At 45.2% G+C, this 23,162-nt stretch overlaps 1 protein-coding gene across 2 annotated transcripts in view; it reads right to left on the minus strand.

Moving 5' to 3' along the window:
- PRKG1 (protein kinase cGMP-dependent 1) overlaps window positions 1-23,162 on the minus strand; it is a gene marked incomplete at its 5' end in the record, with an annotated part of 363,931 nt that overhangs the window by 193,317 nt on the left and 147,452 nt on the right. For both annotated transcript variants that reach the window (XM_083866088.1, XM_083866089.1), the window contains one exon: window positions 7,515-7,628. In XM_083866088.1, coding sequence (XP_083722214.1) covers window positions 7,515-7,628 — 114 coding nt within the window. The remainder of the gene's footprint in view (window positions 1-7,514; window positions 7,629-23,162) is intronic.

A 23,162-nucleotide genomic window follows, 5' to 3' on the forward strand; every position in this document is an offset into this window, starting at 1 on the left:
ATCATTGCCACAAGCAAATGGAGTTAAGGTCACAAAGGCCTACACCATGGAGGAGATGTCAGCTGGATTGTCCCAGAGCATTTGCAGCTGACAAGCCCACAGAGTCTGGTGAGACACCACACAATCCCCAAAAATACACTGGGGTTTTCAGCTCCTCTCCAGAATTCTGCTTCTTTTAGGAAGTGTAACTGATGCGAAGCATTAACCAGCATTTCAAACTGACATATCAGGGCAGTGACACAGAGCTGTGGCAGAGGGAGGCTCAAGCTGCCCTGCACACCTTCTCCTCACTTGAACATCTCCCCACAACGCCTGGGCCGTGTAAAAAATCCCACTTCAAAGGACATCCCTGAAATGGAGACAAGACACCAACTGCCCGCTATCAAAGCGTGAGGCAATCAAAGCATGGCAAGAGCACCGGAAACAAGGGTGGAATGCTGAATCATGAAGAGATTACCTTTTATCAACACAGGAACTGCCTGCAAAACATCTACAACTGTGAGGCTGCTCCCTGTGCCCTCAGGCTGCAGTTTCACCCCTGGCAGCAGAGCAGGGAGAAGTCCTCCTGTGCAAAGTCACCTTTGTGCACTTAAAAGCCTTCCAGGGACCTTTATTCCCACAGAACACAGGGATCAGAGGAGGTCAGCTGGGAAAATCAGGAGCCTCCAACTGTGGCTCTGGCTTAGGCTCAGCTTCCTGGCTGGAGGAGCAGCCCAGCACTTTACTCTGCTATTTTCCCTCTCTGTCCCACTCAGGTGAGTCTCCAGTTTGCAGGTCCCCAACAAAAAAATGACCTGGAGATGCTGGAGCAAGTCCAGAAGAGGCCATGGAGATGCTCCAAGGGCTGGAGCCCCTCTGCTCTGGAGCCAGGCTGGGAGAGCTGGGGGTGCTCACCTGGAGAGGAGAAGCTCCAGGGAGAGCTCAGAGCCCCTGCCAGGGCCTAAAGGGGCTCCAGAGAGAGGGACTGGGGACAAGGGATGGAGGGACAGGACACAGGGAATGGCTTCCCAGTGCCAGAGGGCAGGGCTGGATGGGATATTGGGAAGGAATTGTTCCCTGGGAGGGTGGGCAGGCCCTGGCACAGGGTGCCCAGAGCAGCTGTGGCTGCCCCTGGATCCCTGGCAGTGTCCAAGGCCAGGTTGGACTTTGGGGCTTGGAGCAGCCTGGGACAGTGGAAGGTGTCAGTGCTCATGGCAGGGGTGGCACTGGATGGGCTTTAAGGTCCCTTCCCACCCAAACCATTCTGGGATTCTCTGATTTTGTCAGGGGATGTTCAGACACAGGGAGAAGATGTTTTCCATCGATCCAGTCCAATCCCAGGGCTGCCCTGCCTTGTTCTGAGCCTTGCCATAGCTCACAAGGCCTGGAAAACAAGGAAACCTTCACTGCCATTATACCTGTGGAGAATTTAAAAGAATAATTTTAGTATTGGTGTTCACACACATTTTTCCTCACAATTACCCCACACTACTACAAAAGACAGAGGGGGATAATAATTAAAATTATTTCATTCATCAATGAAACCTGTAGTAGGTTTAACATTGGAAAAAATCCTCCTGTTCCATATGGGCTGTAGAGACCTGGAGCCCATTGCTCCCTGAGAAGCAGAGGCAGCAGGTAATCCAAAGGGATCACCCAGTGGAGATGGGGCTGCTACATCCTGGTGGAAAGCAATAAAAATTGAGTAACTTTTACTGAACACTACCATATTTGAGCTTATTTTAGGGAGATTGTTTTAGGATTCCTTTAATGGAAGTTCATTGGAAGTGACAGACTTGAGATACAGGGAGGACAACTCCAATACCATCAGTCCAATTTTTAAATTAATCCAGTGTCTCTCAGAAAGAAACATTGAGTTATGATGGGCAAAGTAATCTTTACAAACTCTGCTTTTATGGACAGCAGGAAAGGCAGCTTGTGGTGATTTCATGTCATCAAGGAGCTTCTAAAAGTGGCTTTAGAGAACAGAAGGTAGTGGTTGCTTTGGTTCTGAAACATAAATTGATCAGTTCTGGGTCTGTCTTGGTGCCAAGGGGCTGTTTGTTCCCAAATTTCTACCAGGAAATAGTCTAGAATGAGAAATTGCATATAATGTGGGCCAATCCAGCCCCTGTGCTGCCTGTTGCATTTTAATCTGGTAAAAGACCATGTGCCACTGAGCCCATAAACTAGTATTTATGGCAAACATTGCATTGCATCCCCTTGTTTATCAAACTGTGCCTAAAGCAAAGCTTTACTGTCGACAGCAAAGTTCAGTCACCTCATTTCTCACAGCTGCTCTGGCCATATTTCAAACATCAGCAACATTTTCAGTGACATCCATAAAAAGGGATGAAATGGGAGCTCTTATGAACTAATTATCTGACATCTGCTGTTAATATTAACTAATTCATCAAGGGCTGGACAGAGCAAGTCATCATCTCCTTATAACCATGTTTAAGTGATGGGATCTCAGCTCGTTCCACTTTGCAACTAAACCAACGTGAAAAAAATCAACAAAATTATTTCCACGAGTACTCCAGAACAATGGAAGCACTTCACTTCCCTGGTGTGGTGATCAGCCCTTTCTGTATCAGACACAGCAAATAGGGCTTTATTATTTATTATTACTTTATCTGCTTGGCCATACAGATCTGCAGAGTTTTTAAGCATGGATTTAACACTGAAAGTTCTTCCCAGAAATAAATACCCAGTCTTAAAGCTGCCCATGATGCCAGAACCTCCAGGTGTTCACCTGGAGAAGAGAAGGCTCCAGGGAGACCTCAGAGCCCCTGCCAGGGCCTAAAGGGGCTCCAGGAGAGTTGAAGAGAGATTTGGGACAAGGCATGGAGGGAGAGAACACAGGGAATGGTTTCTCAGTGCCACAGGGCAGGGCTGGATGGGATATTGGGCAGGAATTGTTCCCTGGGAGGGTGGGCAGGCCCTGGCACAGGGTGCCCAGAGCAGCTGTGCCTGTTCCACCTCTTTTTTTGGCACCTCCTTTAAGGCTTTAGAAAAGGGGAATAGGAAGCAGAGCCTGGGAAAACTTGGGAATCTTGGAATCCCAGAGTGCTTTGGATTGGATGGGACTTCAAAGCCCATCCAGTACCACCCCTGCCATGGGCAGGGACACCTTCCACTGTCCCAGGCTGCTCCAAGCCCCAAAGTCCAACCTGGCCTTGGACACTGCCAGGGATCCAGAGGCAGCCACAGCTGCTCTGGGTAACCTTATTACAACACTGTGTACCTGAAACAGGTACACGGTGATCGCAGGAGGTGAATGAACTTTTCATTCTGTTTTCCCTATTTCTCTTGGATTAGTTTGTCCCTCAGTTAAAATTTCAGGATCACCGATCCCTGTGCCTGTGTCTCCTGAGCCACAGAGACACCATCCTGAAGATGCCCCTGAAGAAGAAGAGGGTGAAAAAACCTCCTGCTACACCTTGCCCATTGTCCTCAACATCATTTTCTTATTATCATCCCCTTGGAGGAATAATCCAATCCCATTTTGTAACATTACTTGCAAAACCTGTAAAGGTCACAGCAAAATACAGGCAGTGAAGGGGGAGTTTAAATTACATTCTCCCAGGACACATCCATCTATATTCCATTTATCTCCCACCAGGCACAGAACTGGCTGGGCCATCCCGGGTTTCTTATCTCCATGTAATATCAGAGAGATTTTAATCTAACATTTCAGTGTCTAAACTCAACTTCCTTCCAAAGTGCGTCTTAAGCAGAGATGAAGAAACTTTACCCTGGCTCCTGTGATTGTTGGAGGAAAACATCTGAAGGCAACATCCTTCTGCAAGGCTTTTAACGAGCCTCCGCAGCTTTAATTGGCAACTCACTGCTGCCTTCTTTCTCCTCAGAAATTACCCACGTTACCAAGCTCCTCGTAAAGTTCTGTCATTCCTGGGGCTGCAGCGAGCAGTGCACAGGACTCCTTTAAAATAAAAACAGCCACAGAAAACTCAAACTCATCCAGGCTTGGCAAGGGAAGGGCTGAGCTCCTGCCTTAATCCCCCTGTGCCGCGCTGGGTTTTGTACAATTAGTGCAGCTGGCAAGCACAGCAGCTTGAGGGACTCTTGTGCTGCCTTTTGAGGGCCAGCAAAAGGATTTACATAATTTAGAGTTTAATAACTTACAGCCTTCTGCTTGCCTTTTTTTTTTATTATTTTTTTTGCTAATAGTTCTCCTGCAAACACGGGCTGGTGCAGAGTGTGGCTCCCCTGAAATCATCAGCCTCGCATGGAGATGTTTCTAGGGGATGGTTTTATTTAAATTTTGCCCCCAAGAGAATCTTTTTCAGGTGCTAAGACCACTTCTAAAATAAGCAGAACATACTTAGAGGATGAAGAATCTGATCCTTCCACAAAATCCGCCCTAAATCAGCTGCAAAAATCTGCTCCACACATTATACTTTAAGAGGAATGAGGGCTTCTGCACAATATTAACAGCAGATTAATTTCACTTCCTCCCACATCTTTTCTGTTATCAAAATGAAGAATCACAATGTTTTAAACACAACCTCAATTCAGGTGGGGGATTTCTGTCTTTTTGGCCTTCTTTTTCTGACCCCTCATAGCTCTTTTTTCCAACCATGTCTCTAAAAACAGAGGATCAGAGACATCATTTTAAGTGCAGCTGTAAAAGTGGCGTTTTCCTCATTCTGAACTTAATTTATTTGTTGGAACTAGGGAGGAAAGTCTGGTTCTGCTTTGAATTGCAAGCAGCATCCAGGTTGGCATGCAGGTACTTGAGAACTCTGGATAATCAATACAGAGAGAAGGAGAAATTAGCTGCTGATTTGGATTTCACTGAGTGTGCAATGGAAGGTGATCTGTGATCATCAAGGAGTCAGAAAGCCTTGATAATTTCACACTTGGAGCAGACTGACCAGTTTCTACCAGAAGAAGAAAAAGCAAACCAAAAAAACCCCAAACCCACCACTAATATCTGGAAATGTAAAGCAAACACTGCAGAACAACCAAACAAAAAACAGATGTCAAAAACCGCACATTTATCTTAAAACGACATCAGCAGATGTGTCCCTGCCTTCCCCAGTGCTCCTCAGCACCCCGGGTTTGGGTTCTTCCCAGGCCCTGCTTGAACTCAAACTCCACTCTGCTTTTATTTAAGACTGCAATAATAGGGAAAAAATATGTTTATAGTGCTCCTGGGGCAGGCTTTTCAAAGCCCTGGATTGCCTTATTAAAGAGGTCATTATGAGACAGGAGTCGGATCAGAATCATTAAATTTTAACATCTCCTAAATTCTATTGCAAAGACAAAGCCTTTCCTCCAGTGATTTATATTTGAAGTTTGCTCCTGCAGAGTGAGCACGAGCTGAAGAGCCCATGTGGACTAACAGTGACTAATGACACTAAAATCTTTATTATTTACAAACCTAAGCCAGGGTACACATAAAACCCAGTTCCAGCAGGAGATGTCAACTGAGCTGACACCTCATAATGGCCCAGCTGCCACACTGAGCTCCACACCCCAATAAATCCATCCTTCACTCAGCCTCTGCTGCAACTTCATCCTCAGAAAGCAGCACTTAATGTCCTCGTAATGAAGTACAGCAGGCACAACAAAACACACTCCTGACACTCTGGAGATGATGGAATGCTCTCTCCTGAAAATCAGGAAGCCCTGAGTGTTTCTCCAAATGGGAGCTGGATGATGCTCCATGACACTTCTTCACCACCAGTGCAGACTGAGTGCCTGTTCTTAACTACAGTCACCAATTTCATTTCTCCCAGAATAAACCTTGGAATGATCCAAGTTATCCCCGGGCTTAATGGAGTATTTACCCCAAGTCACTTTTGTGGGGATTTACCACATTTACTGCTCATTTCCCAAAGGAACAAGCAGGTGTTTGAAGCCGTGTAGGATCAGCTAAGTCAACACAGTGCCCTGAGGGGATGTGAACACCTCCACACGCTCAGCTGAGTGAGGGCAACCTGCAGCAGCTCCCCAAGCTCATCACAACCCCAACTGCACTGATTTGTGCACTAACAAGAGAGAAAATTCCTCAAAGTCCCTTGGTGGCCCCGGGAAAGAGATTAAAACTCTAATTCCATAGTGCTGCTGGGAAAGAACCAGAGGAACAATGAACACAGAGGACTCTTCCTTGAGGCAAGGACTCTCTGAGGAGTGACCTTACTCCTGTCCCCAGTTTAACCAGGACAAAGGGATTTGGGACAACTGAATACCACATGCCGCTCTGGAGGTTTGCTCAGGAGAGGAGCCTGAGGGCATGGAAAGGGCAGCAAGAGGAAAACTGCCAGGAAAACATGTTATATCTAATTCCCTGTGGGAGTCCTTGCATGACCAGGTGAGAACGGCCACAGGAACAGAGTGGATATGTGGGATTCCACTTGTGGGAGTGCAGGGCCAAGTGCCTTTCAGCTCTGCATTCCTAAGGGGAAACTAAACAACAGCCATCCCCTCACTGCCTTTTCTAGGATTTGACCTTTCTCTCTGCTCTTTCCAGCCTTCCCCAGCTGTATTTACCACACAAACCTGCTGCTTCTCTGAATTTTCACTGTCACTTGTACCCAGCACTTGTGAAATGACACAGGTGAGGACAGAGAACATCGGTCATATCCTTCAGCCCTACAGAGAACAGCACATCCTGCAGAAAATAATCCACTTATCTGTTCCTGCTTTCTCATTCCTGCCCATTTGTTCTTCTCCTTTCTCTCTTTTTGAAGCACAATTAGGTATTTGGAAAAGGCTTTCTTCTGAGCAGGGACTAGCACAGCTCATTATTCTGGCACAAGAATACCACTGGTTTGTATTATTCCAGTTTGTACCTCTTGTTTGGATTACTCTGTGCCATCTGTGCTCTTCTGACTTCTTCCCCACAGCATCCTAAACCCACACAACTATTTATTATCTCTCTGCCTCAGACACCACCAACTCTTGTCCTCGAGATCAAGGAGAACTGTGATATCCTATATCCCAGATCTCAACACTGCATCTGAATTTAAACAAAAACTTATTTAAGTTGTGCACAGCAGCGTGATTTACCTCCTCTGCTTAATTGTGCAAGCCAAGCCTTTGCCCAGAACATTTATTTAAAAAACAGATAAGAGAAGTGCTGGGGAGTTTAGAGCAGGGGGTCAAGTGCCATCCAGATTTTTTTTTTCCTGATTTATTTTAGTCAGTTTAGTGGGAAAACAATGATTTGTCCTGAACAAAAAGCAAGCTTGGCTTACTGAGTTTCCCTTAAGACTTACACAGGTCAAAAAAGTTCTTCTAAGCAATAAGAAAATAATGGTCATGAGATTCAGCAGGAGTTGTAAGGAAAGGTGTGGTCTAAACTTCAGGCTCCTCTGCATGGAGCAGGACCAACCTGAGTGACTGAATGAAGCATTTTCTCTGCATCTTCTTTACACAGAGTGGCCAAATTCTGTACCAAAACTCATGCTTTAAAGAGCTGAATTCACTGAGAAAGTGAAACATCTTAAAAGAGGCTGCAACTTACAAGTGAAGAGATGAAAAAACATCTAAAATGCTCTTACTTTTGACAGTAGCTGTCCGGGTGCAGTTGTAGAGGATGGCTAACTCCCCAAAAACTTTGCCAGGTCCCATGGTGCAGAGCTTCACTCCCTCTTTTGTCACTTCAACCTTCCCATCTGTGAGAAAAAGAAGAGAAAAAAAGACCATTTTAAAAGAGCATTTCAATAATTTCAGACATTTTTAAAAGGAAAAAAATTATGGTTTTTTGATTTAATTTTTAAAATGTATTTAATACAGGCCAGGTTGGATGGGGCTTGGAGCAATCCAGGACAGTGGAAGCTGTTCCTGCCCATGGCAGGGGGTGGAAGAGGATGAGTTTTAAGACCCCTTCCAACCCAAATCATCCTGGGATTCCACTCTGTGAACAAAAAAACTCCAGAGCCCTACAATTTCAAAAGGAATTAAATGTGTTATGAAGGAGAGAACATACACTCAGCAAAAGATTAAAATCAACTGTTGCATGCAGAAACCTTCAACACTTGGAGGTTTTTTAGTGGAGCTTCTGTACAGTCAGAACATACTTACAGTACACTAAACTCAGTGTGAACTTGGTTTCACCTCTTACACTTTCTGATGAAATTTCCCCCAATTTTCTGTGTTCAAAAAGAAGAGATTTAGGTCTTTAACACCACACATGAAAGCAGTGGTGTAATTTAGCTCATTTTCCCTGAGAAACTAATCCCCGGGAACACTCATCCACGAATGACAGAACCATTATCAAAAAGAAAATTACTCTGACCCCTGGCTATTATTTAATTCCCATCTCCCCACCCCTTGCCTTTCTGAAAATCTCATTTTATGAGGGGAAATCTGCTTTATGAGCTCACCTGCACCATGCCAGGAAGGGATGTGTGAGGAGGGGTTAAAATCTCAGATTGGATGGAAAGAAAGGAGCTCAGAACCAACCTGGGAGGTTGGAAGTGACCAATCTTTTAGATATTGAAGGGATTGAAGGGCGAGATTTGAAAAACAAGAGCCAGGAGAAGGTAAGGAAGAGGAGACAGATGTGAGGGGACCAAAGGGTTATTCCTGCCAAAAAAAAAAAAAAAATGGAGAGGAAAAAAGAGCAAAGGTTTTTGAATCCTAGCAGCCACTAAAAAGCCTCCCCTGACACCCCAAAGTGGAAACAGCTTCAGGCATCACGGAACACAATCAGAGAACTGAAACACAGACTCATTTAGGTTGGAAAAGATGATTATTCATCAAGTTGAAAGTGGCTGTTTGGTAAATATTATGACCTAAAGGTTACGTGGGCTGTGGGAATGTAAAATGGCAGCAGCATTGTCTGTAATAGAGAAGCAGAGTTGGGGGGGATTCAAATATCTCCATTACAAGTTAATTTTTATGACTATTTTTATAAAATGTTTGGTTCATTTCTTCATATAAAGTATCGATTTAACAAGAAACACAGAAATAGGTGTTTATCTCAAAAATGAGCAACATCAGCCTATAGTGGAGCCTCACGCACTTCAGAGATTCTTAAATTATTTTGAAGAATGTAATTTTTTGTTTAATAGAACTGAGCTTCAGCAGCTTTTTCTGCAAAGAGCTCTGCTGAATAAAGCTCTACAACAAAAACCTGCAAAGGGAACGACTTTACCTGATTTATGATAAATCTTGGTAATCCATGATAAATCTCTTGGGGTCCAAAGAAAGGTGGACAATTCTGAGCAGTAATTCTGAGCAGTAATGCACAGATGGGATCACGTTATTCCCAAGTGTTGGAGAGCACCAGAAACATATTGCTGATGAAATTAAAATACTTGTTTTGAAAGTATGGAGAAGATTTCCCAGCATGATATTGCAGGTATTGGCAAGACTAGATAAAATGATTTTCTGTGGTTTGGTAATTGATGTGCTCTTTAATTACAATTTCTTGTCGTGGAGAAAGCCACCCATTCTCCTGCTGTGTAACTAAGCAATCTGGAAAACTAAACACCTCACCATAAGATGCCCAGAACGTGAGCAAAATTCACCTCTCGTGGAATTAAAAAGCTCAAAGGACTGCTGTAGGATTTTTCCCATTTTCTTCTCCTACCTGGCACCCTACACCGCACAGTTTTCCATGGAGCAAACAAATTGTTCTGCTGCATCAACCAGATAAAGGAGCCCAATGAAATATAACACAATATTGATCAGTTAATGGAGATGCATCTGCAGCTTGCCTTGGCATCTCCATCAGACAAACACTAAATAATGCACAAGATGCTTCTCTCCAGGCAGGAGGATCAGAAAATGCTGCATTTCAGTCTAGATATTGAGTATTATTGAATTCAACATTATTTAATTTACAGCTTGAGCTGATTTTGGGGAGCTTCAGTTGGCATACAAACAATGCACTTTTCTGTCAGCTGTAAGAAGCTATTCCATAATGACGGGCAATGCATATGACTTTCCAAATAGAGCATAAAATAAAAATCTCAGTGTCTTCAGTTCCCCAGTTCCAAGGGCTCCAGCCATTCCCCTTCCAGGATGAACATGAGAAGGTGACCAGAGTTAAGGGCCAATAAAAGAGATCAATGCCTCCACAAGCACCAGCCTGCTCCCAAAAGAAATACCTCCAAAAACCCCTTTAACCAAGCAGAACTCAAAATATTTTGGGTTTTGTAGATACCCAAGTCTCAATTTTTTGGTTCTTTATCCTTGGGCACTTCCAGGTATGGGAGAGCCACAGCTGCTCTGTGCTAGTCTCATCTCACCCTGTTGCTTTGCAAGATTTCTGGGAAGTCCACTAAAACTTTATGAAATTAAGCTTTATTATGAAAAACTAGTCCTAGGAATTGGACTTCAACGATCCTTGGGGATATTCCATGAAATCCAATAGGGAACAGCTTCCCTTGGTGCCCTGGTCCCCAGCACACATCCTGAGCCTTGGGTCTCTCAGCCAGAGCCTCTGCTTTCCCAAATTAAACTCTTCGTGCTAATTACACTGTAGTTGTAAATTTAATTGTGGAGCAATTAAAGTTTTAATTGCTCAGTGGCTGCTTGACTTCGGAGCCGGTCCGATGAAGATGTGCTAACACCGGCCTTTGTTTGGAAACACAAACTGATAATGGCCCGTATTATTCACTGAATTATTCACGGGGTCCTGCCCCAGCCACTGGCAATCTTCCCCTCCTCGGTGGCTGTGGAGTGTTACACTTCAGAATGAGGAATGGTCACAATATTAAAACTAAAGCCAGGATTTAGGTGTTTTGTTGGGGTTTTTTAGTGGGGTTTTTTGGTGGTTTTTTTGGGGGGGGGTTTTTTGGGTTTTTTTGTTTGTTTGTTTGTTTTTGTTTTTTTGTTTTTTTGTTTTTTTTTTTTTTGGTTGTTTGTTTTTTTGGTTGTTGTTGTTGTTGTTGTTTTGTCACAGCCTTTCTTAAAATAGGGAGACAGTGAATTACTCCTGGCGCATGTCCATCCCAGTTTCAGGAATCATGGGAAGAGTTCCTGGAAAATCATAGAATGGTTTAGAAGGGACCTTTAAGGTCATCGAGTGCCACCCCTGCCATGGGCAGAGACACCTTCCACTATCCCAGAGTGACCCAAAACCTGGCCTTGGACACTCCCAGGGATGGGGAACCTGTACACTGGTAAATTCTTGAATAACCTCCCAGGATGCCGAGTTAAACACGGATCATTTTAACCACAAGAGAGGAAAAACACAGATGAATGAAGCACGTAAGAACAAAGCAGGATCAATTACAACACCACCAGCAAAGCACAGAGGTTTTGTTTTGATGGAGACATTGGGGGTTTTGTCACTCTGAGTCCACCCTATTAAACTTGAAATAACAGCTCTGGCTGAACTGCATCCACGTCCCTCAAATGAATGTAAAGTAAATTGCACTCATGTGACTCTCTCAATCAGGAGGATCATTTTTTCCCCTCAATAATTAAATGGTCGTTTTCTCTTTCCAGGCAAGGAAGAAAACTGATTAAGCTGACCCGAGGAACTTATCAACCTCTGTGTAATTTATATAATAGACTAAATTTTTGCAATGCATTATCAGCTCTCCGTGTTTCCTCCCAGCACAGGGGAAAGGGCACTTGCTGCTTCAAGCCAAAATCTTGCATGACTCCCAAAATCTAGACAAATCTGAATTTTAAAGATACAAGAATATACAAGAGGGTATCTGGGAACCCCAAGTGGATTTCTGTACAATAAGAGAGTTTCTTTTGTAAGTAAAGTAAAGGCTTTAACAGCGGGAATGAGCCAGGGACATTCCTACCTTGTACTTCTCCATACCCAGGAGACACCTGGAAGGTCTAATCCTTATTTTCAGTTGTCTATACCAGCAGGGCCTTTGGAACATGGGTAACGGCAATGGATTTTAGTGTTATTCACATCACTGGGCCCTCTCTAAGTCCTGGACCTTTAAGGACAAAAAAACCAGGCTGGTTCTCCCACGAAGGCACTAATTATTCATCACATTCCCATGCCAGGTTGAAAAATACAAACACTTCTAGTGAAAAATGAGGAATGTAAAAAAGCAGGGCTCAGCACGAGCTCATGTATTCCTGGGATATCAATTTCATCCCACAACTCCAAAAATGCCAGGAGGGGTGGGAGGAGGATTCCCTCAATTCAGTGCAGGATTCATGAATGACTATTCAATATTTGATTTCCTCTGTGCCTGTTTCACACTTGGACTGCAGCTTGATTTGCTGGATGCTATTCAAGCTCTGCTCTGAAAACTGAGGAATGATTGTTTGCAGAAAGTTTTCTTTAGGAAATATCACTCTGGATCTGCAGATTTTCCTGAACAAGGCTGAATATATTTCAAAAATGACACCTGAGACAAAGCACAACTTACCCTTCAACACAGTGATAAGCCCCTGTGCATGTGGAAAATGTAAGCCCTGATGGGTCTCTCCCTTACCCAAATTCAGGAAAGTTCTGACAGAATAACTACAATATCAGAGAGGGAAAAAAATAATGCGTATTTTGCCAAATTTTAAATTGTTTTCCCACTGCAAATTGTTGTGAGAGTGCTTTGAAGATGTAGAAAATAACATTTTTCCTCAGGTGTCTCCCTGGGAAAGGCCAAATAAATTCTGATAGCATTTTCCAGTCTTATTTTGTTTTAAGCTGGCACCTGCAGCAGGAGTTTAGAGCTCAATCTTTTAGAGTTTTGCAAATGAAGAGGAACTGAACACAGGGCAGCTGGTCAGCCTGAAGACTGATGACCCTGCAGAGCCTCATCCATATCCCATTCCCAAAAACCCTCCAGTGAGCTTTACTCCTCTTGGAAAAAGCCCAAGAGGAAAGTAAATTAAGCAAGACCTGAATTCTGACTCTCAAACCTCCAGCTGTAACTGGTGACACTACAAATGCCTTCAGCAAATGTATTTGAAGCTGAACAAACTGATTCTACTTCCTCTCAAACCCTCTGGGAGAGGCAGTCCCAATGTGATAGAACTGGGGCAGCCTCCCCAAAACTAGATCCTGGAAATCCTCTTACTGGGGAGGGGGGAATTCCAGTGCCAAAGTTTATTTAGGAGAGTCTGACACCAGCACAAACCCATGCTCAGGTGCCCAAAAGTCAGAAAGTATTTACCAAGCTGGTCCCACCTCCCTGGCAAGGACCTGCTACCAGAAAATGACATCCTAAAACTGTGCTTTAACACTGGCTTTTAAAAAATAGTTTTGAATTTGTGTTTGAAGCCATGAATCAACATGTACCATGTCTGCAGCCTGAAGCAGTGACTTCAGTAACACCTCTTGGATTTAAATCAAGGCACACTCCAGGGAAAGGATTACTGGAGATATGAGCAGAGCTCCATCCCAGTTTCCACCCTGGTTACAGGAGAGTTTTGAAAAGCAGGGAATGGAAAGAAGGGAGGCAATTGCTGAAATCTGTAACAGCAGCCTGGGGGCAGAGAGGGGCTGAGAGAACTGAGAGCAGCTCAAAAAAAGAACAAGAAACTTCCCCTGGGCTTTAAAGGTAGGGACTAAAAGCCAAATGAGAGGAAGGCACAGAGCACTGAGAGTCAGAGTGTGGCAGCCAGTGGAGATCCCACAGTCACTGGGGTTGGAAAAAACCCTCCAGGATCTTCCAATCCAAGCTGTGCCTAATCTTCACCTCATCAGCAAACTGCCAACGTTCTCCTTGAAAGGAGAAGTGGAGAGTCCTGAACAGTTGCAGCAGCTCTCTTATTAGAGGGTAAAAATGAGCTTCTTGTTAAACACAACATGAAAAGGGTCCTGGTTTGTTCCTCTTCACAGCTCAGCCAGACTGACTCCAACCATTCACTGACTCTGGCTGCACAAGCTCCTACAGGAGGTTTCCCTTGCACCCTCTGGCTGCTGGTTATTTCCGGCTGAACTCTGACTGCAGGGATCAGTGTGCAGACTGACTGCAGGCTTTTACCCAGCTAGACTGTGACTGCAGGGATCAGTGTGCAGACTGTGACTGCAGGGATCAGTGTGCAGACTGTGACTGCAGGCTTTTACCCAGCTAGACTGTGACTGCAGGGATCAGTGTGCAGACTGTGACTGCAGCCTTTTACCCAGCTAGACTGTGACTGCAGGGATCAGTGTGCAGACTGTGACTGCAGCCTTTTACCCAGCTAGACTGTGACTGCAGGTTCCAACAGGCTCTGACTGCAGACCTAGACTGACCTCACAGCAGTGAGTCTATCTCCTCAGGAGCCTGCTTCCTAATTTCTCCCCTTCATGCTCCTCAAGATTTCTGTTCCATGATGGCCCTCACCCCCTCTTTTATCCCACTCATCCTTACAGCTGTGACTCATCAGGGTGAGGCTGTACTGAGTAATTAACACAGCTGTTACTTATCAGGGGTGAGGTCACCTGTATCCCTTCTCCTGCACCTAATGATTTATCCCAGAAGAAACACTCTGCCTGCACAGGGATGGGCACTCCCAACTACTTCCTCCTGTGACCTACACAAGGAAACTCTGCAGCCCAAGCAAAATAAATGGGTTTTTCCAGGTGCCTCCTCTCTGGAAGAACAGAAAATTAGTTTGGAACTTTTTTCAATTAAGCTGATGATGATGATGATGATGATGACTATTTTTTGTTACAGGTGGACTGCATCCACTCCCGAGGGGAGATGCACATCCTCAAAAACCATATAAAACATCAAAAATTACATACACAGACATATATTTAACCTGGTTTTCCAAGATATTTTGAACTGTAATATAGATCTCTGCCCAGGGTAACGGAGGGGTGACCTCCAGAACTTCAGCACAACCTTGGTTCTTGTGTGATTCACAGATATTTTGTCTGATATAAGATCTCCTTCAGCATAAAGGCACACACAGGGTTGTGTCACCCCGGAATGAGCAATGATCCCACACTCTCCCCCTCAGCTGGACAGCTCCCAGAAAATGAGCAGCTCTGCCTGATTCATCCATCAGGAGGCTGAAAAGAGGAGGGAGAGAGAAGTCTGGGATCCTTGGGGAAAGCAACAGAAGGTGTGGTTTGCTCAGTTTGATTTTTGAGAAACTCAAGGAGTTAAGCTGAAACTCAAGAAGATCTGCAAGGAGTGGGAGATGCTGGCAGTTTATCCTCACACACACTACCTTATCCCAGTCCTTCTGAAACCCAGATGTGAACAAAAAGTGATCAGACAGAAGGGATGATAGAGAGAAGGATTCTTTGGATAAAATACTGAAAAGCTCAAATACCCTTCAGGGCTCACCTGTCTAATTTGCCTCACTGTTACCTTGATAAATAACAAGTTTCAATCCCAAAAGCAAAAAAACTCAAATGCAAACTGCTTTTCCCCCAAGCATTCTGTAGAAGGACACAGGCTGCCCTGCTGAGCTGCAGTGTTTGTCCCAAATTTTGATTCAGCACCTCTTAACCTGGAATTACAGCTCCAGTTCCAGGAGTGCAAATGGACCCTTTTTTGGTACTCAAAGCCTTTTGTGAGTAAAACCCCAATTTGTTTCATTTTCACAGCCCTTCTAAGACACTTGGTTAAAATAATCCCCCTTACAACACGGAGATGTTCCCAGTGTAATACACTGAGAAAAGACTTATTTTGCTCACCTGTCCCAAACAGCTGTTAGATCCTGACATCCAAATTTATTTTCTAGTTGCAAACCTCCTCCCTTGCTCTTCGGAGCTGTCACTTTAATTTCTTGGCTTTTCAAAACAGTTTGGAAGCATTTCAGCACAAGAGAAAACAGCCAAAACAGCTTTAAGTTGCCCCAAGGAAGGTTTAAATTAGATTTTTGGGAAATATTTCTTCACAGGAAGGATGGTCAGGCATTGGAAGGGTCTGCTGGAAGAGGTGGGATCACCATCCCTGGAAGTGTTGAAAAGCCACGAGGATGCAGCATTTGGGGACATGGATTAGAGGTGCCTTGGCAGTGCTGGGTTAATGATTGGACTCCATCTTGAAAGGCCTTTCCAACCTTAATGATTCTATATCAAAATGTTAACTCAAAAAAACCCAACCAAAACCAAAAGTTGAAGCTATAAACAAATAAAACAGAGGAACTGAGGAGTCCATTTTAATTTATCCTTCAATTAAACTGAAAATCACTTTTGATACATGATTGATAAGTGATACTGGGACATGTAGTGACTGCAGTTCTCGTATCAAAGATAACAGACCAAACCCAGAGGTTGAGATCCCTGAAAACAGCACATACTCATTCCTTTCTTTTCCTTTTACCCAGGATCATCACATGCTTGAAAGGCAGTGATAAAAGAACAGATATATTTAAAAACCCTGAGACAGCCACTTCCTAGAGAGGCTGTAACTCACAGAAATAAAAGATTAATATTGATTAAAATTTACGCAGCCGTAATATTTGACACTGTTCTGCAGGTGCACACCCACACATCAATCTGCCTGGAACAGATCCTTCAGCTCAGTGCCAAACACCGACAGCTCTACAAGGAAATCCCATAAAAACTCTTCAGGGCAAATCCTGAATCATTCTTCCAGCTTCTTCCTCTGGCCATGTCCTTGAACAAGGAGAGATGCTGCAATAACCAGGCAAGTCTTTCCCTCCTTCAAGCCACACCACAATAATTGTGTGGGGAGGAGGTTATTTAGCCAAATTTTAGCCAAATGCTCCAATGCCGTAATACCTTTTAAGGCCACTGCACCCTTAGTGATGTTGCATGTGCTCACAACCCCTTCCTGTGGTAAATAACATGAGGAGATGGGTAAATCCACCTGAGGGTCACCTGGGATTAGGATTTATTTGGTCCTTCCAGCCCATAGTGTTTGACCAAATGTCTTGGGTTGCAATGCAAGATGTAACCAAAAGTTTGTATTCTATTACCATCTCTTGAAACCAGCTGGGGCAGTGCTCTTTATCTCTCCCACCACCCACCCTCCCTCCAGGGGATCTCTGCTGTCCATGGGCCATCCAGGCTCACTGCAGGGCTGATACAATTCCATCATCCCATGGGGAGATGCTCCACCCAGGGGAGGAGCCCAGCATTCCCACCTGGATAAAACCTGAGATTCAGAACAGCAGCACAGCCTGTTTGCACTGGATTGCCAGAGGAAGACCAGACCCATCTCATCACCACTGGACCTTCAGGGGAAAACTCCACCCTTCTACAGGATCATCTCTGCTCCAAGAGAACCACATCTGTCACTGCAAGAGGACTTGATTGGACTGACACCAACACTCTGACCAACAACAGGGTGTCAGGTTGTGTTCTGACCCTGTCAGTGTTTTCTTTTTGTTTGGTTGGTTTTTTGGTACTGCTACATTTTTATTTTAATTTTCCTAGTAAAGAATTGTTATTCCTATTCCCATACCTTTGATTGACAGCCCCTTAATTTCAAAATTATAATAATTTGGACAGAGGGGTTTACATTTTCCATTCCAAGGGAGGCTCTGTCTTTCCCTGGCAGACACCTCTCTTTCTGAACCACGACACCGAAGAGCCACTCACAATGCTCCGAGTGCCAAGTGACTGCAATGCCACATCTCCCATTCCAGGTCTCATGTTCTCACAGCACAGCTCCTCTCTCCCCTATTTTCCACATTTTCCTGGTAAATAAACGCCTGGGATGAGGCTGAAGAGGCTGGCAGGGAAGGCTGGGTAGGCAGAGCTCTCACTGGAGTGACTCTGATGCAGCAGGAGAAGATGTCCACTAAATCGATGTTTTCACCTGACGCCTGCCATGAGCTCGGCTCTGAGTTACACAGAAGCAGCAGCACCTTTGGTGCTTTCATTCCCTGTCCAGGCACGAGGGGTTTTGAGTACCTGGTCGATAAAACTTCACAGGTTTCTGACAGCAAAGTGATCTTGGCAGAACAGGCACTTCAGAATTTCACTCTGCTTTTTCTCCCCTGAAGGCAGTAAGGGAAGGATTTCTTCAGAAAACAAATCCTTTCCCATTTAACAAAAATAGTTCTCCTCCAAGAGGAGCTCTGCTCAGATTCCAAGCCACCTTCACAGCACAGTGAACAACTCTATTTAAGCTTCTCCACTGGGAAAGCAAGGTGCAGGCAGGGCCCTCAGGAGCTGCTCCCCTTCCCGTTTTATCCTGCAGCCTCCCAGGGAGAGGGATGCCTGTGATTTCCTTATTTCATGCCAATATTTAGCCCACTTTGCACCTAACTCTAATTTAAGACCTCCAAAGCATCCTATGGGGAAAGGAAGGACAGTTCAGAGCTGTTTTCTTCTAGGAAGAGATGGGAAAATAACATCAGGGGCTCAACCCAGATTTTATTTAAAAAATGCCAAGTGGATCATAAAGCAACCAGAACAATCAACAAGAGAAGCAGGAATATGAGAAAAGTGTCGCAGCAAAAAGAGTGGGGATTCTTTGGAGACCCTCACGTGCCTGGAGGGTCCAGAGTCCACCACAACATGGAAACAATGACACCTACCTAACAATGATTTCACTGCTTTAAAAGATTCTGCTCCCTTATTGTCCCAATTCCCTCTCTTTTTGTCCCACAAACAACTCTTTGTGGTTTCTTCCTGAGCTTTTCAAGGGCTGTTTCCTTCCACAGAACTCCAAAAACCCAGAGTTCACTGGGAAATGGGGAAAGGATGGGAGACAGGTTGGATTAAACAGAATTGTTCTGCCTTGCCTGTGCTAAAATACGGAGCTGAGTTTCCCTGGAGGCCATATAGAGATAACCTCACTACAGTCAGCAGAGAGGGGAAATGGTGGAAGTGGTTAGGACAACACTGGGGGATCAGTAACAGGGAAAAAATACCTGTGCTGTGAACTTTAGGAGATTATTTGATTCAAAGAATAAAAAACAGGAAGGGAGAGAAACCAAATATGTAAAATAAAGTCTTGATTCTGAGAGGGAGAGAAAAGGGGTTGTTTGTTCAGATAATCAAATGCCAGGCTGGCAGCTCTGAGGCAAGAAACCAGGGCTTAAACCACACTAAACAGAGAATCCCAGGATGGTTTGGGTGGGAAGGGACTTAAAGACCATCTCATTCCTGCCTCCGGCAGGGCAGGACCAGCTGTGAGCACACAAAAATCCTCCTTCAAATCTCAATTTCACCAGAGCTGCTTTTCACTTTTGCTTTTCTCTGGAAAACCCAACACTGCTGACCCCACAGCAGTGTGTAAGACATGCCCCAGCAAAGCCTGCCCTGTGCTGTCAGGGATGGATCAGCCCAGGAGGTGGCTGAGGAGTTCTGAGGCACAAAGACATTTCAGGAAAGAAACCCTGGTGCAGAGGGAAGTGGCATTTTTGGGAATAGATATCCCCAGGGATGGAAACCAGTTTATTCGTTCAAACAAAAGACAAAGGTCTATGAGGAAGTTTGAACCCATTTTATACAATCTTGGGGAGCATCCACTAAAAAATGGAGGTAGGAACAATTATTTATTCTTACGAGGCTTGCTAAGGGATCACTGTCTGAGCAAGCAACTTCTTGGAAGTACAAGCTCTCATTCCAAATCCAAGTTGACAAATGGGCAAATGACAAGATTGGAAACACCTTGTGATATAAAGGGACGTGATTTCTCTGTCAAATGTGTTTGAAGTCTCTTCTGAAAACACAACAAATTGAGTTTTAATTACTTTTGCATACATCAAGCCTGCACTGAACTTTCAAGTAGCAAAGCTTCATTTCACTCTCTGCTGCTGCAATTTGCACCACTCCAGGTTAATGTAATGTCTACTCCCCACAAATGTGAAATGCATTCTCTTATGAGCTGCTACTTCATGTTTGCAAATCAGCACGTTGGCTGGGCTCAGCAAATGTGATTTATTACTGTCTGGGACATGAGAGAGCAGCAGGAATCAGCTTCTGATGATGGAGGGAATACAGAGTGACAAGTCCCATTTGCTTCTGAGCTCTGCCACCGGTCTTGACTGTGGAAAGGGGGGGGAAAAATCCGTTATTGCTCTCTCTGGGCATGCAGAAAACAAAGCACTCAGATCTGATCATCTGCCTGCAAACAATTTCTCAGCTCACAGGCAGTGGTTTTGTGCAACAAGGTGCCCTGAAGAGACTCTTCCTCAGCAAGCCAGGAAGTTTTAGTAATCCTGGAGCATCAGAAGTGCCAGGGCCAAAGATTAAAGCCAAGTTTATCAAGTACCAGTGCCCTGGCCAACAAAATCAGGGTAGGAGTTTGGATGGGAAACAGATCTGGCCTGTTTGGAATTCTTTTCACATGGCAAACACCTGTTTTCATGCTGCCTCCCTTCCCACACTGGCTGCTTCCTCACACGACCTGAGAAGCTGAACCCCAAAATCACACAATCCAACACAGTCCTGGGTCAGAAAGGACATTAAAGCCCATCCAGTGCCACCCCCTACCATGGGCAAGGACACCTTCTACTATCCCAGGATGCTCCAAGCCCCAAAGTCCAACCTGACCTTGGACACTGCCAGGGATCCAGGGGCAGCCACAGCTGCTCTGGGCACCCTGTGCCAGGGCCTGCCCACCCTCCCAGGGAACAATTCCTTCCCAATATCCCATCCAGCCCTGCCCTCTGGCACTGGGAAGCCATTCCCTCTGTCCTGTCCCTCCATCCCTTGTCCCCAGTCCCTCTCCAGCTCTCTTGGAGCCCCTTTAGGCCCTGGAAGGGGCTCTGAGCTCCCCCTGGAGCCTTCCCCTCTTCAGGTGAGCACCCCCAGCTCTCCCAGCCTTTCTCCACAGGAGAGCTGCTCCATCACCCTGCCCAATAGGAATTTGTCCCCACTATGGATGCAAACACTCTCACACAAACTTTTTTTATTCCTTTCGTTGCTAAACTTTTTCCCCATCTCCAACACTCATTTCTCAGAAGGCAGGAGAAGACAAAGGACAGGATGAGCAGGGCTCAGAGAGTGCTTTGGGTGTGAAAATCAGGAGAGCTGCAAGAACCCATCCCTAATTAATCTCTACCAAACACATCAGGGCTGCAGGGCCTGGGTGAACAACTGTACAAATCAAAGGTCACAGGAGACTGAAGGCTGGAATTGCAGAAGGGAACATCACTTAAGGACAAACATCCACAATAGGGCTGGAAAGGTTATGGATGAGAGCTTCTAAAAAGAAACACAAAAACACTCACAAAGCTCATCTGCTTTGTTTTCTTTTCTCTGAAAGTGCAGAGGGAGATGAGGAGGTCACAAAGCCAAAAAAGATCCCAACACTGAACTTTCACATAGATTTCCTCTTGGAGGGAGGTGATTTACTCCTTTTAATTGTACTTTTAAGCACAAGCTCCCAACTCTATCCCAAGAGGACATATTAACTTCTCTTCCATTGTGCAGTTTACATAAAGATGGGGTTTTTTCATCCTCCAAGTGGCCTCACATCTACAACCTGGAATTGCCCTGACATTTCTGCAGGTTTTTAATATCAAGCACATAATATTCTATTGAACACTAAAGGACAGTGAAACTGTGCCTTGCAAAACTCAGCAGAGCCATAAATTCAGATGATGATCACGGGTGCTTCATATTTGTCATCGAAGAGGTGCAAAGCCTCTCTAAGAGAAACCCTGAGAGGATACTCCAAACTCAGCCATGGGAGAAAGTTGTCCTCCCCAAAAATCAGTTCATCATGCTCTGGATGAGCAAGCCCCTTTCCAATACATGGTCTGGTGATTAAATATCACCTCCCCAACATGATTTACCCCTTGGAGATGGAAAATTATAAACAGCACTATTGTAGCTGATGAGTTGTTGATCCATCCTTAAGCTTCATCCTTGGCAAATCTGATTGTAAAAAAAACCCAACTGCAGTTGAGAACTTTTGCTGAGTAAAACAGGTTCTAACCAAGAGTAACCAGGCAGAAAACCTGCTCCAGGGAGGAGCCCCCCCAGGCTGTGTGGACAATGTGCTCAGGGCTGGGCACTGCCCAGGGAAGAAGTTGTGCCTCCTGTGCAGGGGGAATTGCTGGGCTCAGGCCCTGCCCGTGGCTCTGGGGCCATTGCTGGGCCCCCTGGGCAGAGCCTGGGCCCTGCTGGGAGCCCTCCCTGCACACAGGGACACCCAGGCCTGAGGGCCCCTCTCAGCTGGGGCTCCTCTCCAGCCTGGACAGCCCCAGCTCCCTCAGCCTTTCCTGGGCACCCACATGCTCCAGGCCCTTCCTCAGCTCCACCAGCTCCCTGGCCCTGCTGTGCTCAGGATCCAGGGCTGGACACAGCACTGCAGAGGTGCCTCCAGGGCTGCCCACAGGGCCCCCATCCCTCCCTGCCCTGCTGCCAATGCTCCTCCTGCTGCCCACCACACACATGGAGTCTGAATGGAGAGAGGTGCATCACACATCTCCCAATTCCCACGAGGAAAGCAGGACAGTGACTCCATGCCTGGAGCAGGACATGGGTCTGGATGGCTCCTGCTCCCACTTTCCGGCTGTCAATAAGGACAGGCTCAGTGCCAGAGAAGCTGCAGGGAGGGAGCTCCTTATGCTGCCAGCTGAAAAGGCGAGGTCTGAGCCAAGCCAGTGGCGTCCTGCTGAGCCATTAGGGAGGAGACAGAGCTGGCTGACAGCACAAACCCGCTCTCAGCTGCTCCTCCAGCCTCCCTCAGTCCCCTCCTGCCTTCCCCAGTGACAAGAGCAGCACAGCCACCACAGGGAAATGCATGGCACAGGCACCTCAGGGACTGAGGAGGGATTTGCCCCTGCTAAAATAAGGTTTTTAATTCACCTGCCTGACCACGACTGTTGGAACCCTGGGCACTGAGAATTTTAGACTTTCTGTGCTGACAGGCACTAACCCCCAAGAAAACACTGCATTTGACCTGAGGCTGTGGAAGAGGCTTCCAAAATCGAATGATAGAACTGGGATTGTGGGTATGGGGTTTGAATAGAAGTGTGTGATATCATATGGTGGAAAACTTAGAATTTACTATATTTAGAATACAGTAATATATGTATAAAGGAAGATGGAGGATTTAGGGCATAGACTGAGTCCTTCTTTTTCACCTTCTTCTTCATGAGTCTGGGTGGTGTTTTGTAATTGGATAGAAAAGTCCACCTTGCTGGCCATGGGTGGTTGGTTATTGGATTAAAAGTAAAAAATAGTTTAGGAGTCATTTCATATTTGAACAATTTATCCTCAAAAGGCCTTGCAGAGAGAGATATACAGCTCTATTTTTAGATTGTTAGCTAGAAGTGTTGTAGAACTCACAGTTTGTGAGACTGTAATATGGATAAGAATTAATAAACATCTGAGTCCGAACAAGAAATACTGTCTTGTGCATTTATTCCTGACCCTGAAAACAGAAGATAAAATGCAATAGCCA

The sequence above is a fragment of the Zosterops lateralis genome, assembly GCF_965231275.1.
Source record: "Zosterops lateralis genome assembly, chromosome: 8".
Taxonomy (NCBI): Eukaryota; Metazoa; Chordata; class Aves; order Passeriformes; family Zosteropidae; genus Zosterops; species Zosterops lateralis.